Genomic DNA, 19,304 nt, shown 5'->3' with positions numbered 1-19,304 from the left:
ACTTCACCCTCAAATCCCGTTGAGATACAGGTTTTTGGGGTGAAGTCACAGTATGGTCACTCCCATATGGTATCTACAGACACCATATGGGAGTGACCATATGGTGTCTATGGACGTCAAATATGAAATTATTTTTTTTTTAGGAGAAAAGCTCTTTAAAATACTATAAGCATGTCGCGCACATGGGCCATTGTACAGAGCTGTATATATTTGAGTTGTAAGTCATCATTTAAAATTAAAGGAAATACAGAAAAATGGTTGATGTAAAATCAGATATAAGACAAAACTGAATAACTGACTGCTGTAATGAATTTATTGTATAAATCAGCAGTAAAAGGACAAAGATTTTGTAAACAGGCAGACACACTGAAAACACCAACTGCAACCAGAATGGGAAATCTGTAGAATAAGTAAAATATTTCAGATATTTTGATGCCATTTTTAATAAAGGTGGCAAATGAAATATGGAGATTGACAACAGAATTAGGTTGTGAAATGAAGAGATCTATATCGAATAAGAGAAAAGCCAATCAAAATACCAAAGTATCTGAGGCAGTGTTAAAATCAATTTTAAAAGCAGAATTAGAAATAAAACAGCTGATGAAAGACTGATGACAGATATTAGAATTTTGAGAAAAATTAGGGGAATAGATAGATGGCATCAGTTGCATGAAGATATTAAAAAGGAACTTGAGATTGTTAGCATTTATTAATGCTGAGGGAGCAGAGCTGATTTCAGGCAGTATGGTCACTTAAATGTTATGGGAAAAGAAAGGTTAGCAAAGCAGGTATTTGATAACAGGAAAAAGACCCAGAGGAATACGAAGATCATCTTGGTGATAGGTACTTTGATACAGTAAGAAGTGCTTTAGAACAGTGGTTCTTAACCTTTGTGAGACCACAGCCTGGTAAAATCTTTTTTTATAAGATGAGGGCTCGGTCCCAACAAATTTACTCGTAAATACCTATCCAATTTTTTTTTAAAGTTCATACATTAAACTAACATAAGTATTGATAATTAATTATGGCATAATCACAAAGAGTATTAGTACACTTATGTATAAGGTGTGGCATGGTGACAAATATAAAATTGCATTTAAATTAGTTATCAATCACTGACTAATGAAATCTTGTAACATATTGTAGTTTCCTCAGGCTGACATTAAATTAATCTGTGCTGATTTTCATTGATATATCCCATTCTGATCATCAAAAAGTTATAATATTATCATCATCAAATTCCTGATATATATACCGTGTGTAGAGGACATCATGTTGGAGGCTTAATGGATTCTGTACAGCACTCAGAAAGGATTAAAACAGAATTTAATACTTCCTATATTTCGTCTCAGTCACTGAGACATCTTCAGGGATTACAAAAAACTAATGTAACATATACACAAACACCACACAATACTAAGCCCAACCATGTGGGTGACTCTAAAGTCCTATCTAGGTAGAGCGCCCTCTAAGGGCGGTTGTAGGTGGCCTGGAATGTAAGGTGGGATCTCTGATGATAAGTGTTTCCCAAATCTTAGGAAGCTTAATGCAACCATATTTATTAAGATTTGGTTGATTTCTGAGAGCTACTGCTGATTCTAAAAATAGTCTCTCTTTTTTGAATTTGCTGTGGTGGTCATCCAGGCCTGACTGACCATAGTTGTGGTTGCTGATGTATGACTTGTGTTCCTCCAGGCAGATGGCTGCTTATCTTCCTGTCTGTCCAAAGTACGCCAGCTTACAGGAACAGGGTACTTCATTAACTCCAGGCACTGAGAGAGGAGGGAGTTGATCTTTTGTAGAACGGATAACGGTAGCAAGTTTGCAGTGGGGCTTAAATGCTGTGTGTAGGTTGTACCTTTTTAAAATCTTGACTGTTTTTGTTGATGTGTCATGGATGTAGGGTATGGTGATGGCATTTTTAAACTCTTTCTGAAGACCTAGGAATGGGGGACGAACTGTTTATTTTTTTAATACTGTGATCACTGTAGCCAGTGGAGAGAAAAGTGTTGTGTATGTGGTCAAGCTCAGTTGTAAGGGCGGAGACCACAAAGATTGTGGTCTCTCTTGGTTAGAGTTTTAATAATGCCATATTGTTGAGAGGGGTGGTAGTGGGAGAGTTTGTGAATGTATCTGCCTGTATGCGTAGGTTTTCTATATACAGTGAAGGTAGGTGTACTGTTAGGAAGGTGTGTAACTAAGGTGTCTAGGAAGGATAAACAATTGTTTTTTTCCATCGTAAACTGGATTCTTGGATGTAGGCAGTTGAGGTGACTGAGGAAGGAGTCTAATGTGTGTGGACCATGAGGCCAAATAGAGAACACATCATCTACATATCTTAGCCAGATAGAAGGTTTGAGAGGTGCTGAGTCTATGGCTCGTTTTACAAAATCTTCCATATAAAAATTCCATATTTTATATGGAAGATTTTGAAAAACGAGCCATAGACTCAGCCACTCTCAAACCTTCTATCTGGCTAAGATAGAAGAAAAGTGAATCAAGGTTTGTTTCCTGTTCTCAAACACTTCCATTTTTTCTTCAATAATCTTTGTGTATTTTAGAGTTCACATCTGAGAGCTACTCAACTTTTATTCGCTTTAAAACTTTCTTATACGTTCTTCTTTTCAATATGAAATTCAATTTTATCCTGCTCAAGACTAAATGGTGATCACTTCCAATTTCAAATCCTCTGTACACTCTAGTGTCCTGCACCAGTGGGAAAACATCACTATCAACAATAACATAATCAATGAGATTTTTTCTAATTCCTTGCGTCTTCTCTCCATATGAATTTGTTCACATTTTTATGTTGGATCACTGCGTTAGTCCATGTACTGAGCAGAAATCCAATAGGTATTTGCATTTTTATTAGCTTTGCACTTTTCTCCAAATTTTCCCAAAATGTTTTTGTATGTCTGACAATCATTTCCTACTCTGCTATTTAGATCCCCAACGAGGACCAACTTTTCCTTTTTCATATTTCATTGTGTCAGTTGCTTTCTCTAAAGCATTATAATATTATTCAGTGTAAAATTGATTATTGTATTATTAAATTGATTTTAATGATGTTGGTTTGAAAAAAATGGTAGTAAGAAAAATATTTTTTGCATTGTAACTCAGCATAGAAGTCAGCTGAGCAGGGGAAGCTGCAGAAGAATGTCAGCTTGTCGGTGAAACACTTATTATCACATACACATGCCAAATTTTTATATATGCAAAGTATGTAATTTAATAAATAAAAACATATGCATCTCTATTATTATTATTACAACTGAGTTTTTGAAGATTTTAGTTAGGCTAGTGAGACTTTTGTTGCTGTTTTCTGTCCATTAGCTTATTAATTCTGGGATGAATTGAAGTGATAGCCAAATGGAGGCAGTTAGGAAAGTTGCCAGTGGTTCCTCTGTTTCATTTTAAGCACAGTATGGCAGAAAATGCAGTTTCACAAAGATATGTGGTGGAAAAACAAAGACGAAATCTCATTGCTAATTATATATATTGAGTTTTATCCTTTATCCAAGTGTAAACAAACAAAGTTTGCACCTGAAATACTTTCAGGATTAGGGCAACTCGTGGTAAAGGTTGTATAAGTTCTCATCACTTGCCTTAGTATCTCCCATAATGCAAAGCACATCTCCTTGAGGACACATATAATGCTATATATTAAGGAGAGGGCCACTACCCAGACCGGTTGCAACCTTTATTGAGGTCTCATCAGTGGGAGCCAGACCCACTGATGAGACCCCAATAAAGTGGTATCACCACCTCAATAAAGGTGGTGATGCTAAGGTGGAAGTAATGGAGAAGTCATATTTACCTATATGAGTTGCCAAATAGGATGGCATCCTATTGGGATAGCCATGTTGAAAGTTTATTTTTCATTTGGTTAGACTATAATAAATTTAATTTAATCCTTTATTCAAGTGTGAGCAAACAAAGTTTGCGCCTGAAAGTATCTTCAGGACTGGGGTAAGGTGGTACAATACTGGGCAACTCGTTGCAAAGGTGGAGCAAGCTAACATCACTCCTATCTCAGTATCTCCCATAATGCAAAACACATCTCCTTGCGGATATGTATAATGTTATGCATTAAGGGATAGGCCACTACCCAGACTATCTTTTGGGAGATACTGAGATAGGAGTGATGTTAACTTGCTCCACCTTTGCAACAGGTAGCCTGGTGTTGTACCACCTTACCTGAGTCTAGAAGATACTTTCAGGCGCAAACTTTGTTTGCTCACACTTGGATAAAGGATTAAACTAAATTTATTATAGTCTAACCAAGTGAAAAATAAACTTTCAACATCTTTCTCTAAATCCAGAGTAATTTAATTAAAAGGTGGCACACCGTTTGACAACTCCTATAGGTAGAGATGACCTTGCTAATGCTTCTGCCTGGTATCTCCACTTGGGCCTGGCTCCCACTGAAGAGACCTCAATAAAGGTCGAAACTAGTCTGGGTAGTGGCCCTTCCCTTAATGCATAACATTAGACATATCCGCAAGGAGATGTGTTTTGCATTATGGGAGATATGAGATAGGAGTGTTGTTAGCTTGTCTACCTTTGCAATGAGTTGCCCGCCGTTGTACCAACTTACCCGAGTCCTGAAGATACTTTCAGGCGCAAACTTTGTTTGCTCACACTTGGATAAAGGATTAAACTAAATTTATTATGGGACAGCCAGTGGGATGCCAGCCTGGCCTCTCATTTCTTATCCTGGAAATAATGGGACAGGTCACTTTTCTTATCAATGAAAACAGCTCAACTTCCTTTCAGAGTTCATATAACTTCCTGAGAACTTTATCGCGGGACAGCCAACGTGCTTCTGAATTGAAAAGATTTTGATGATCAGAGCCTATTTCTTTACACAATGCTTTCAACAGTCTTGTATTTAAAGCACTGTTTTTTATATAATTAATAATTTTACCAGATTGAGACAGGACTTCATTAAGGTTATGTGCCATTTTTTTTTTAGGTCAGGTTTTGCCTATGAATGTAGTAATGCGTTGACAATAAGTTATTGCCTGCCAAATCCTTAATTTTAGTGACTAAACCTGAATCTGCCTGTAAGACAGGCAGTGCTCTCAGTACAAACTCCAATGCAATTTTTCCATTCGAGTCCTCTCTCTTCAACGAAACCATTTAAAACTTAGAAAATTTCACTGCCAGTAGTGTGCATAGGTAATTCAGAAACACTTAAAATGTCTTCCTTCATGTCACTTTCATCATGATCAATATACGGTACATATGTAAGTAAAATGCTGCTGTTCTGAATATCTGTAGGTTCATCCAGTTGCAATGCAAACAATTTCGATTTTTTTGATTTTTTTCAATGAGTTATGTTTCTATATCTTGTGCCATATCAGATATCCATATCTGCCTTTCAACTATATCATTTGACAGTGGGATGTCTTTCATTTTACTTGCCGCAGACTGTCCTTATACTTCATTAGAAGCAGCGGGCTTAATGGGTTCTTTACCAGTGGAATACAAATTTTTACATTTTGCTATCTGTAATGATATTAAATAGGATGCCATCAGAAGTGAAGTGTCAGTGGTTGAAGCTTGGGAAATAATTTTCTTTTCTATTTCAAGTGCATCTCTTTTATGCATAAAGAACTCAATGGGTTTGCTGACTAGATCGGAATGTTTTGTGTTGGGATGTCGGGTAAGTTGCGATAGCTTCATAGCTTCATTTCCCAGAACAGTAGCACAAAAAACACATTGAAGTCGTGGCATTTGGTCAGTCTCAGGGCATTGTATGAAACCAAATTTTAAACAGCTGTCCATCTACTTAATGTGTGAATGTGCACTTAATATCTGCATTCACTCTTAATGAGAGAATGCAGACTTTTTCTTCTGTGTGCTGGTAGTTTTCCCCTTCCTGTTGTACATCCAGGAGATCGTTCTATTGGCTTGAGGTGGAGATTCATTATTTGTTGCGTCACGAACACCTTCAATATGAGATTTGAAACAAACTTCTTTGTCTCTTATTCATATTAAAATTTAATCACGACACTCAGATTTCAAAACAAGCACTTGCACACTGCAGTGCGAACTTGCGAAGAAACAGTATTCAGTATTACTAGATTTGAAAACCAGATACAGACTGCCTTGATCTTCAATATCTGTGGAAAAATGTTCTTTATACTTCCTTGCTGATTTTCACTGATATTTGAAACACATGTTATTTCGTTCAGTTTTGAGAACAGAGGATATGCCACCCATTGTTGTAATCAGCTTGCAAGCAGTTTTTTATGACCGATCATAAACAATGGTATTCCCTTTCGCGAATGTTGGAAGATTTCGATGTCTGAAAATTCCTGATAATTCATAAATAATTCAGTGTTTAAAAATACGTGGCTCGGTCACTGATATTTGCTTCACATATGTTATTTAGCGTTCTGGGTCTGAGCTTTTCGACATATTCACGGATATTATTCTTCTCAGAATATTTCCACTATAAAATACTTATTCATGAAAAATGCTTAGAAAATTAAAATGACAAATTCCAGGAGAACTTCTTGCGGCCCGGTATAACTGATGCCAATGCCAGGGCCTGGTACCGGGCTGTGGCCTGGCAGTTGAGAACGCTGCTTTAGAAGACCAGCATATAAGATTTGACAGTGTTGCAGTCATGATAGAACAGAATAATTTTGAGGAATTTTTTTTAAAAAGGCAGTTATAATAATGTAAAGTTTTCATATAGTGTCATATTTAACAAACTGAATCATAAACAATGATAACCACAGTAATTAACTTTAATGAAATGAAAGCACAGATATTTTGTACTTTGAAAATAACACTACATCATTGTTGGGTAGAAACGAGCAAATCAAAGAAATGGGAATACAAGGTACATACTTTTAAGGTTTCATGTATTCAATATAATATTGATGTTCATTAATTCTTTTTTCCACAGAATGGCATGTCTGCCTAAAATATGTCAGATTACATTCACAAGATATCTGGTAAACACCAGCTAATGATTGCGGTGACAGTTTGTCTTTTGTAGATGGCAACAGATGAGACATTTTGTTGATAGGAAAATATGTGGAAATAAGGTGATACTACTTCAAAGGGATTGGAACCCTGTGGTCTATTGAATCCTGAGGTGTTGGAACATAGGAGTCAGTTATCTGCTGGGTTTGATTAGGATTGTAACCATTAAATTCCCTTAAAGTTTTGATAGTGAGAAGTTCTTGTGGTAAACTTGAGGGAGAGGAGCACATCTTATGTGCTCTATTAATGAAAGACTTGATAACACCAATTTTTCGAGAGGTGTGATGAGTAGACTATCCTTTATTTATCTGATATCTCTGAACCTATTGTTTGAATTTTGAAGAAATTTCACCTTATTCCCACATATTTTCCTATCTACAAAAGACAAACTGTTACCTCTGTCATGAGTTGGCATTTACCAGATACCCTAAGAATTAATCTGACATACTTTGGGCAAACAGGCTGTTCTGTGGCAAAAAGAATTGATGAACATCATTATTATATTGAATACACAAAACCTCGGTCTGGCACAACATAGTATTGACACTAAACACCGTTTCCTGTGGAATGAAGCTCATCCTCTCCATAGAAGCAGTTTTAAATATGAACACCTTTTCAAAGAAAGTTCCAAAAGCCCTTTTACATTGGCCAAATCTGAACTGGAATGATTGTCTCTCTCTCCTAAACGTTTGGGAGATTCTAATTTTATGTAACCATCAAAAATAGTTTTAATAACATTATTTATTAATATATTAATTTCTAGCACATGGCAACAGTTTTTAATTGGTAAACCAATTGTTGTATGTACCTTGTATTCCCATTTCTTTGAACGTGTGGACAGACTTATGTGTTCGTCGAACATGTTGTTTATTATTTTAACGGTATAATAGAACACAGAAACTAAGTAAATAATTGATTTATTAACTTGATGCTGATATTTCCCATTTCTTTGATTTGCTTGTTTCTGTCTACTGATGATGTACTGTTATTTTCAGTATGAAATATCTGTACTTTCTCATTAAAGTTAATTACTGTGGTTATCATGTAATTTGTTGTTTATAGTCATGCCACAGGTACTTTTAAAGATTAGACATATAGTATCATAGTATCCTGTACACTCACTTAGACATCAGGAATTTGATAATGATGCTAATGAGGTGATGGGTGCAATGGGATAAGGAAATGGCCAATTTTCTTGTATAGGTATCAGTGGAAATGACAAATAATGAAAGTGATTCAACACATTGAATCAGGTAAGCATCACTCTAATGTGTTTAAAGCATTTCAGTTAATGCCTTCTACTGTTCAACAAGCAACTAGTGCAGATAAAATAAAGCATTCACGTGCAAGAATTGTTAGCATGAAAGCATCAAGAACTTCATATTCAAGGAGTGAAGTTTGAGGAAAAAAATAGAAAAATTATTATTGCTGTTGATTGATGATATTAAACAAAACAACATTCCTTTAACTCAAGCTATAATAATGGACAAGGCAAAGTCCTTGTTTAATGAAATAAATGAAGTTGATGGCAAAGTCATTTGTACTGAAGGAAATTTTATATACGTTATAATTTACTTCAATTTATGAGCAATTCCCTTTACAAACATTAAGCTTGGAACCCATCCCCCTTTGTAAAATGAGACTTTCCTATGACAATAATTTGATATTGGGGACACTAATAATCAGCTGCAAGAGAGTCCCATTTATATACTTATAAATCTAGTGGAGGGCAATCCAGTGGAGGGCAGAGTGCTCTCCACTGGATTGCATCTAGATTTTTTCAAATAATATCCTAGGGTTGGACATATTCAGGATTTCTATAGAGTTATTAGTTGTAGGTGAGGAATAGTGTATTGGAAAGCTATACCACCTTTTAACTAAATTCACATAATTGTGGGATTTCTTAGATTTTCTCTTAATGTCTATTACAGTGGGATAAGTAATTTTTCCTTGTTAAGAAATGGTACCTCTAAGGAATTTCAAGATATCATTGCATTTTATTAACTTTTTTTTTATTGTTTATTTATTTATTTTTTCTCCTGTTCCACCTACTGGTTTCAAGACCAAAACAAATTACAAACATAATTTGCAGCTTCAGTGGAATTTATGCTTATATGACTTAGTTTGCTTTACTCTTTGTTTATATAAATAGATTACAGTATTTCTAATATAGTTCAGATCGCATCATAAACCATGTAAATTGGGGAGGGGAGAAAATTGACTACCTACTCTCTGCAGAAGAGGCCAGAGAAAGTTAAAGAATTTTCACAATTGAGGGCTTTTCCCTTCTCTTTTTATTTCCTTTTCTAAGTTTTTCCCTTAGCTGTTTAATTACAATTTTTAAATTTATTCCAGACTTAACAAGCCAAAATACAGGAAAACTTCTCTTAACGCGAATATGATATGTGCAATAATCAGTTAGTGCGATTGAGTGAAATAATACTATTTCCCGCTTTAAGTGAGTGATTAATCAGTTAACATAATTTTTTTTACATTATGCAAAATTTTTTGTCACCAATCTGCTGCGAACAGCGGAATTTGTCAACGTAGTGGGCAGTGGCAGTACTGCAAGTGGTGGCCAGTGGCAGTACTGCAAGTGGTGGCCAGTGACACTCGGCAGTTGACTCATAGTTATCATGGCAAGCACACATGCAAACTCTGTTCTCTTGCTCAATCACTTTTCCTTCATTTTTCTTTAATTTAGATACCTATAAGGCTTTATTATATTCAACCCCCGATATGGAAAAGAGAAAGAATGACAAAGAAAGTGGCATTAATAAAAACAGAAGAAAAGTAATTATGTTATAGGAAAAGTTGAAAAACTTGTTTGATTCCCATTCAAAACAGTTAAATGACAATGATCTCCTTCAGCTAGAAGAATAGCGTGCATATGAAGGAGAAGATAAGGAGTGCGAACAAGAAGAGAACGTTATAACTAAGAAGAAGCTAACTGCAAAAGAACTTGAGCTAGTTTTCAATCACATTGAGCATGCCGGGGAAATTTCATTTGATGCTGATTCGGATGTGGAATGAAGCTTCCTGAAATCTCGATAAAGCGATTGCCAGCTATCGCTTGCATGACAAGATGATAAAGTCTAGCACTTTCAAACATTTTTTTTTTTTTGTAAAAAAGTAGCTCAATCAAATATTTAGACATTAAATAAAAATGTAAGCAACTGATTTTTATTAACTTTGATGATTTTATCATCAAATATAGCTTATAATTTTTTTTTTTTCAAATTTACACAAACTGATGGATGAATTATAATCATTCCTATTGTTTATTGTATTTGCTTAACGTGATTTCGCTTAGTATGCATTAATTCATGGATTAATTATTCGCATTAAGTGAGGTTTTCCTGTAGTATCAGAGAAGTTCATTATAGTATCTATAATGAACCTCTTTTATTAGTAAATAGTAAAACAGAGGTAATAAATAAAGCATAATTTATTGTTCTTAATTATAAAGAATTTACAATGCAGAGTACAAATTTTTGTTAAAAAATACTTGAGTGGATTACACTTTTCAAGTATTTTTTAACAAAAATTTGTACTCTGCATTGTTAATGATTTCTGAAGATGTTCATTTCAGTGAGATATATTCATTATGTCAATTTCACTAAAATGCGTAAACAACTTTATACAGCTAAATCAACCACCAGCCACACATCACAGCGCCACCTGATTTACAAAGGTGGGACTATACAAGACTTTGATCAGGCCTGTTCTCCTCTATGGTGCTGAAGCGTGGACTCTCACGGCAAGACAAGCCGATCACCTGAGAGTATTCGAGAACAAGATGTTATGACGTATCTATGGAGGGGTCATGGCAGACGGAGTCTGGAGGAGGCGGTCCAATGCTGCCATACACGCTTTATACAACTCGGCAGACGTCTTGATGGAGCTGCGAGCCCGGCATGTTCAGTGGCTGGGGCACCTGTACCATATGGGCCCAGAAAGGACTGTGAGACGAGCGTGGGAGGCCTGACCCCGATCTCGGAGGCCGCCAGGGAGACCGAGAAAGAGATGGGCGGGCGGATCAGGAGAAGGAAGACCTGTCGGGCTGGAGACCAGAACGTGGCGGACAGTCAGAAGACCGTGCCCAGTGGCGACATGTGGTGCTTGAGGCTAAAAGTCCCCCCCCCCCCCGGGCTGATACTGCCTGGCTAATGTAATATGTAATATTCACCATTACAAAATACAATAAACCCTAACTGGAATTTTATACAAACGTTAGTAATGTAATGAAACTGAGTCTTTTAATTATTGCTTATATTTAATTCATTAGTTTTATCTCTTTTAGGTGCAGATCCTGTTGATTGGAGTTTTGCACAACTAGAGCTACTAGAAAAACAAGGCATCGATTTGAAGCTGGAAATGGAAAAGAAGTAAATAATTTATTCTTCCATAGATGCACAAATATGTGTGTGTGTGTTTAATGCTAACTGGTAATAACAAACATTTATCATACAGTTTTAATTTCAAACTAGTAATATTCCAGACCAAGTAAAAACAAAGGATAAGAGAAGAAAGCAGCTTAAAACAAAAGTGATGCCAAGATGCTGATGATACTAAAATGTTCTTAGATTTATAGTATTTCAAAATTTTGATAAAACAATGCGACCATACATGTCAAAGTGGCAAGCATAGACATACGCACCTTGGGGATGTCAAAGGTTAAAGTTGTTCGATTGGAGGATGGATTGTCATTGTGATAAGGGACAATCCCTGTCGCTATGGAGAGTTCCCTCTTCCAGGTCATCCTGTTTCTGGTGTTCCTGTTTAGTAGTTTATAATCTCTTCCAATTGATTTAAACATGTCCTCTAAGAAACTATATTTCAGTCATCCTCTTCTTCAGATAAGTTCTATTAATTTGGTTTATAGTCTGTTCACTATTATGTGTGTTCATTATAATACCTCAGAAGTTGTGGGGGGGGGGGAAGGATGAGAATGTCAAACTCTATCATATTGATAAATTCAAAAGCTTTCAGCAGGATTAGATAGTACAGAATTCTTTATCAGCAGTATGACTATCAGCATCCTCAGTGAGGGTTGTCACTACACGCCTTTACATGTAGTGACGACCCTCACTTTCTGCCTAAACATCTGCATAAATTGAAAATTATAGTGAACATTGAACATGGGATCTGTAGTCCATCTCCCACAATTAGTGCATTTAACAAGGAAATTGTCACACATTTTCTTTTAAGATTTGGATCCAGGTCCTTTCAGCTAATCGAGACACGACTTTTTATAAGGGCCTTCATCTTAAGCTATGTTAACCAGTCTCATGTGGAGATAGCAGGAATTTTTTTCCTGCCCAATAGATAAACCAGCTGGAATACTTGTACTTTGTAGATATTATTAAATTGTTTCATTCTTTAGTTACTTAATTATTATAATTAACTGTCATTCCACAGTTTGCAACAGTGTTTTTTTGGATGTGGACAGTATTCTTATTCAGGTTCAGTTTCCTGAAGTTGATATAACACAAAGAAATACTAGCTATTAAAAATGTTTACAATATAAAGAAAAATGCTCACTAAAAATCTATACAATATAAAGATATGCCCGAAATATATAAGGTAATATAACAGATATAATGGAATCAGACAAAATAAAAAAAAAGGTGTAATCTGTTATATCTTCTACAGTTCACACTTATTATAGTAAACACTGTTATAACAAACTCATTCATTTAACAAACTACTGAAAATCCCAACTGTGACATCCCATATAGACATCGCTTTTATGAAGAAAATTCACTAGACAACATATTCTTGTGGTTTCTTACAAGTTGTTATAGTTAGTTGACTGTATTTGCCCAAAAAATCAGTAGTGGTTGTATTAACACACAAAAAGAAAAAGGTTTATAAATGACACCCACAAAAAAAAGTTACTTCTTATCCCAAAGAAGTTACAAATAAACACTTTGTTTAGTTGGAAGGGGATCAGTCGTTTGATACTGTTGGCACACTCTCCCTTGATGAGTCTTTGGACTCCCTGGAGGTGTCACATAATAATACTACTAATAATAATAATCCTCAGATAATACAAGAATCCCAAAAATTCAAAAATCCAATATTTCTTCATGCTGTATTTGATGGTATGGACAAGACTCACTTATAAGTTAATAACTCAGAGGTAGCTATCCTTCCTTTATTTCTTTATTTAAAAAAACAAACAAGAAACTTTCAAAACTAATTCAGAAATTCAGATTTTGATCAGCTTTGATGTTACTTGTTTGCTATCATCATCTCGTAATATATACCTTAAAGCAGTGATTCTCAGACTTTTTAGTATGGCAGAACCCTTAAAATATTTTTTCATATATTGAGGAATCCTCAACTTTTGTAAACTTATTTTTGTTCCTACAGACATATTCTACAATCTAATTCTTGAATTTATTAAAAGTGTCACATTACAACCATTTTGCCAAGAGCATGTTCCTCAAGGCTTTGTCTTAAGGTGACACTTTTTGTTGTCAAAGTAAATTCAGTCACTTAACAGTTTCCTCTCACAGTAGGTGCTACTCTATGTGTTAATGACTTTGCAGTTTTTTTTAACCTGAAAGGCAATTAATTATATCTTTCCATGGAAAAGAGATAAGATCGTTTTTGCCAGAAACATGCTCTTATTCTAGATTTAAGGATGGGGCAGTCTCTCCCAGTAGCAACAGAAGCAAAGCTCTGAGAATTCATTTTTTAATAGAAGCTTACATTTCTTGTCCATATTCATCAACAGAGAGAAAAGTGCTAAAGAGGATTTCACACTCTATCTTCTGTAGAATGGGATGAAGATTTATTTTCCTTACTTCACCTTTATTGTGCAAAGTGGAAAAATGTAACAGCAATTATATGTTTTTGAAGAGAAAATATTCTTCAAACAACCTATTGGCACCAAGTTCAAGTTTACACATTATGCTAATGGCAGTCAACATGTTAATTTGCACTTCATTTTAGTTATAAAAGGAATGAAAGTTTTTTTGTTTTTTTTTTCCATTGTGCTTACTGAAAAGCTTGATTATTGTTCCCAGGTCTGCTGTTCTGTAGGGTGAGGGGGGTACTCTTCAATGTTTGGATCCTATTCATCATTCGTAATGTATTGTATACATTACGAAAATTATGGATACAACTACCGTGTTAGAGTAAAACTTTAGTTTAATATAAATCAAAATATATCATCATAATGTATAACATCATACATCTGCTAGGAGATGTGTTTTACATTATGGGTAATACTAAGAATAGTGATCAGAACTTTACCCAACTTTGCAACAAGTTGCCCTAATATTTGACTATGTGCTTTAGCTTATGCTGAAATTTTTATAGTTTTCTGTATTCGGCACGAAACTCTTTGATTTCGATCTTTGAGTTTCTTATTCTGCTTTGAAATAATGTGGGATTTAATATCCCATTCATTTAAATAATGTTACATTGCCGAAGTGAAGCCTATTGGCTCATTTATTTAAGTAACTCAGTTATACTTTTTTACTGTGGCATTTGTCAATTTTCATTCTCCCTCATGACATTTTAATAATGAATATTATTATTATTATTAAGAGAGACTTCAGGGAATCAGAGACTCATTGAGGGAGACCACTTACTGCACACACCAGCTATCATACTTATTCTTGAATTCATTCACACTGCTTCCACTCACAACATCCAATGACAATCCATTCCAATCACGCACCACACTCTGAGAGAAAAATCTAGCCCTCACACCCTTCTTGGAGGCCTGCATTCTCAGCTTCCAAGGATGTCCTCTCGTCCTTTCCCCACCCTCCATAAATTGAAAAATTCCATCAATTGAAATCCTGTATGATCCTTTCAGAAGTTTGTAAGTCTCAATCATATCACCCTCCTCTTTTTCCTGTTTGCTAGTGTCTGCAGTCTACAAATTCTCAATCTGTCTTCATAATCAGTATTCCACAATCCTGATATCATTTTTAACACTCTCCTTTGTACTCTCTCCAATATTTCAGAATCACAACAGAAACCATGAGACCAGACCTGCGCACAATAGTTCAAGTGAGGTCTTATCAAGGCATTGTAAAGAGGCAAAATAACATCCTTATCTTTACATGTAAACATTCGTTTCAGCATTGCAATTATCTTTTGAGTTGTATTTGCAATCTTGGCCACATGGCCCGTAAACTTCAACTTCCTATCTATTAACACTCCAAGATCCCTAGCCTCATCAGTTTCTTGTAGCCTAATCCCATCAGTATAATATGATATTGGATATCTAATCATGCAGAAGAATATTTGGTATGACTTTACATTTACTGACATTGAACTGATACCCATTTTCCCATGCCCACAATTCCAGCCTATTCAAATTATTCTGCAAAGACTGCATATCAGCAGCATTCCTGATTACCCTACCTATCTTTGCATCATCAGCAAATAACTGTATGTCGCGGATGTAGGGTATGGTGATGGCATTTTTAAATTCTTGTTGACGAGAGGGACAGCGAATGGGGGAGAAATTGATTATTTTGTAATCAATTGATTATTATGTAACTTATCTTATTCCCAACGCATGGCTCTCCAGAAACTATGCAAAGAAAAATGTATCGTCATCACCAGAGCGAATAAAGGTAATGCCACAGTTGTCCTTAATACCAGCGAATACAATCGTAAAATGAACATTATCCTTCGCGATCGCGCTACCTACATCCCGCTAGAACACGACCCCACAAAAACGCAAGTTAAGAAATTCAAAATCTTACTTAAAAAAGTAACCTCCTGGCCCCCTGATGTCACGAAAAAACTTAAACCTTTCCGCTCCCCCCCCCGAATATACGGTTTACCAAAAATCCACAAACCTAATTCCCCACTCAGGCCTATAGTAGATGCCACCAATGCACCTTGTTACAGACTGTCTAAACAGCTGGCCAACTCTCTGTCCCCCCTCACCGGAAATTCCGCATCCTATTTAAAAAACTCGACCCACTTTAAAGCCCTCACAGAAAATTTAACCTTGAATAATACAGACATATTAGTAAGCTTTGATATCTCCTCCTTGTTTACCAATATTCCCTTAACTGACACTTTATCTCTCTTAGAAAACGTTTTTCCCTTTGACATCTTAGATCTCTTTTCCTTCGCCATCAACTCTGGGTATTTCGCTTGGAATAACAAAATCTACAAGCAGATAAAGGGAACCGCTATGGGCTCCCCCCTCTCCCCCCCCCTTGCCAATTTCTATATGGAAGATTTCGAAAAACGAGCCATAGACTCAGCCCCACTCAAACCTTCTATCTGGCTAAGATATGTAGATGATGTGTTCCCTACATCCAAGAATCCAGTTTACTATGGAAAAGGAAAAGAACAATTGTTTACCCTTCCTTGACACCTTAGTCACGCGCCTGCCTAATGATACACTTGCCTTCACTGTATACAGAAAACCCACACACACAGGCAGATACATTCACAAACTCTCCCACCACCACCCCTCACAACAATATGGCATCATTAAAACCCTTACCAAGAGAGCCCACAATCTTTGTTCCAGTGGAACTGCCCTCACTATTAAGCTTAACCACATACACAGAACTTTCCTCTCCAATGGCTACAGCGAACACAGCATCAAAAAAATAATCAATTCCTCCCCCATTCCCCGTCCCTCTCGTCAACAAGAATTTAAAAATGCCATCACCATACCCTACATCCGTGGCACTTCGGAAAAAATAGCCAAGATACTAAAAAAAGTATAGCCTACACACAGCATATAAGCCCTACCGCAAACTGGCTACCCTTATCCGTTCTACGAAAGATCAGCTCCCTCCTCTCTCTCTCTCTGCCTGGAGTTTACAAAGTACCCTGTTCCTGTATGCTTGCGTATTTTGGACAGACAGGCAGATCAGCATCCATCCGCCTGGAGGAACACAAGTCGTACATCGTTAAACACAACTATGGCCATTCAGGCTTGGCTGACCATGTTTTGGACACCACCCACAGAGTATCATGGAAGAAAACCACCATGCTCCACCACAGCACATTCTAGAAAGAGAGACTTTTCTTAGAAGCAGCAGCTCTCAGAAACCAACCAAATCTTAACAAATACAGTTGCATTAAACCTCCGAAGATTTGGGAAACAGTCATCACCAGAGGTCCCACCTTACATTCCAGGCCACCTACTACTGCCCTTAGAGGGCGCTCCACCTAGATAGGACTTTATTGTCACCAACGTGGTTGGGCTTAGTATTGTAAGTTTTTGTGTGCATGTTACATTAATTGTCTTTGTAATCCCCGTAGATGTCCTAGTGACTAGGAAGAAATATAGGAAGTATTAAATTCTATTTTAATTCTTTTTGACCATTGAATAACAGTGGACCAAGCACTGATCTTTGTGGTACACCACTTGTTACCTTAAACCTTGCATGCTCAGATCTCCCGTATACCACATTTTGATATCTATCAGTCAGCCATCCTCTTACCCATGCTAATATTGTATAACCCAAACCCATTTTCTCCAATTTATGCAGCAGTCTTCCATGCTGTATTCTGTCAAAGCCTTAGCAAAATCCAAAAGTATCATGGTGTATCCATTCCTCTTGTCTAGTTCAATGGTAACATTGTTATAGAATGTGAGCAAGTTGCTAAAACATGACCTTCCCTTAGTAAACCCATGTTGCTCATTACAAAGTAGAGATTCACTATGAACCCATTTCTGAATGCGGGCCCTAACCAATTTTTCCAAAATCTTCACCACCACTACTGAGATACTAATTGGTCGATAGTTGGATACATCGGTCTTTGCACCACCCTTGTGCAACGGAATTACCATACATTCCTACAGAATCTTCCCTGTTCTGTGACGCATATTAAACATCATGGTCAAAGGAATGGCCAATTCAGCTGAACACTCTTTTAGCACACATGCTGATATTTCATCAGTCCCTATTGCTGAATTTTTATTCAGTTTGTGCAACAGCTCTAATATCTCAACCTCACACACACCTACGTTTCTTCATCTAGTGAAGGGGTAACAGTGAGCTCAATGTTGCATTCCACAGGTTGATAGCCTTTAACAAAATGGACACTCATTAACTGAACAACATCTTCTGCATCTGTAACCCTTATGCCATCTGGATTTAGAAGAGTTATTCTTTCGTATTCATTCTTTCTTTTACTTGCAGCATATCGATAGAATTCTTGTAGGTTGTTTTTAGCATGCAGAGCCAGTTTCTTTTCTTAATCAGACTTTGCTTTCCGTACAACTGTTGTGACTATCCCATCCTGCTGCTTATAACATTCATAACGGACGTCATCCTTATGCAAACAGTATTCCTTCCACATTGTCCTTTTCTTACAAATCTCTTGCTTAATAAGATTACACATCCATTTGACTCCTACTGTATTTATTCTTCAAACTCTCGGGACACATTCTGATATCGCATCATTTAAGTATTGTTTAAATGCTTCCCATGCACTGTCAATATTCTTTCCATCCAGCAACTGATCCCATTCCACTGAACTCTGTATACTCCTCAGTTGGTCATAATTTCCTGCTTTTGTAGTTCAGCATGTAACCTTTTCTGAATGGAACATTCATGAACTTAGTCACTTCCCAGGTGAGTACCACATGATCACTGTCACCAACTGGAGGCTGAATAGTTACGTCTTTAACTGAAATGCCCTCTGACACTATAATCAAATCTAACACTTTTTGACCTCAAGTTCCTTCTGTCACATGCTGCTTGAAGTTATCCTGCAACAGCTCAATAAATGCATTTTCATTCTTCTCATGAGATTCTACAGCTACCCAATCAATATTTGGATAATTAAAGGAGTGTAGCAGGGTTTTTTCTCCTGGAAACTCGGGTTTTTCATCCTGCATACAGACAAATCGGCCCTTCAGAACACACACCATTTACAGACAAAAAAATACTAGCTGTAGTGGTTGTGGGCAGTAGATGGCGTTGATGTAGGTGATTGGTAGTAGAGGTTCTGTGTAGTAGTGGAGATGGAGAGCTGTACAGCAGGTGTCCTCCCGCGATGAATCTTTGGACTCCACGGAGGTGTCACGAATAATAATAATAAAGTCTCCCATTATGATTACTCTTTTCGCGCTCATGTTTTCTATTTGGTGATGCATTTCTTCATCACCAGCAACCGATCCACCAGGTCTGTAACAATACTTCACTATGTAATTTGTCTTGTTAGATTCCACCTCACACCAGATGGCTTCAAACTCACTGCCACATGAAATATTGTTAGTAGTATTACTACATTCATAGGTCCAATAGAATGTCTATTGGATTTAAGTCATCCAATATCATGAGTAGCAT

At 36.5% G+C, this 19,304-nt stretch overlaps 1 protein-coding gene across 4 annotated transcripts in view; it reads left to right on the top strand.

Annotated features, from left to right (window-relative positions):
- Positions 1-19,304, top strand: part of unc-104 (kinesin family member unc-104) — a 942,286-nt gene that overhangs the window by 361,128 nt on the left and 561,854 nt on the right. For all 4 annotated transcript variants that reach the window (XM_090394094.1, XM_090394092.1, XM_090394093.1 and 1 more), the window contains exon 19: positions 11,306-11,390. In XM_090394094.1, the coding sequence (XP_090250220.1) occupies positions 11,306-11,390 (85 nt within the window). The remainder of the gene's footprint in view (positions 1-11,305; positions 11,391-19,304) is intronic.

This window comes from Typopeltis vanoorti, chromosome 6, assembly GCF_054136105.1.
Source record: "Typopeltis vanoorti isolate ZY-2024b chromosome 6, IOZ_Tvanoo_1.0, whole genome shotgun sequence".
NCBI classification, from domain to species: Eukaryota; Metazoa; Arthropoda; class Arachnida; order Uropygi; family Thelyphonidae; genus Typopeltis; species Typopeltis vanoorti.
This window is presented reverse-complemented; position numbering and strand designations above follow the sequence as displayed.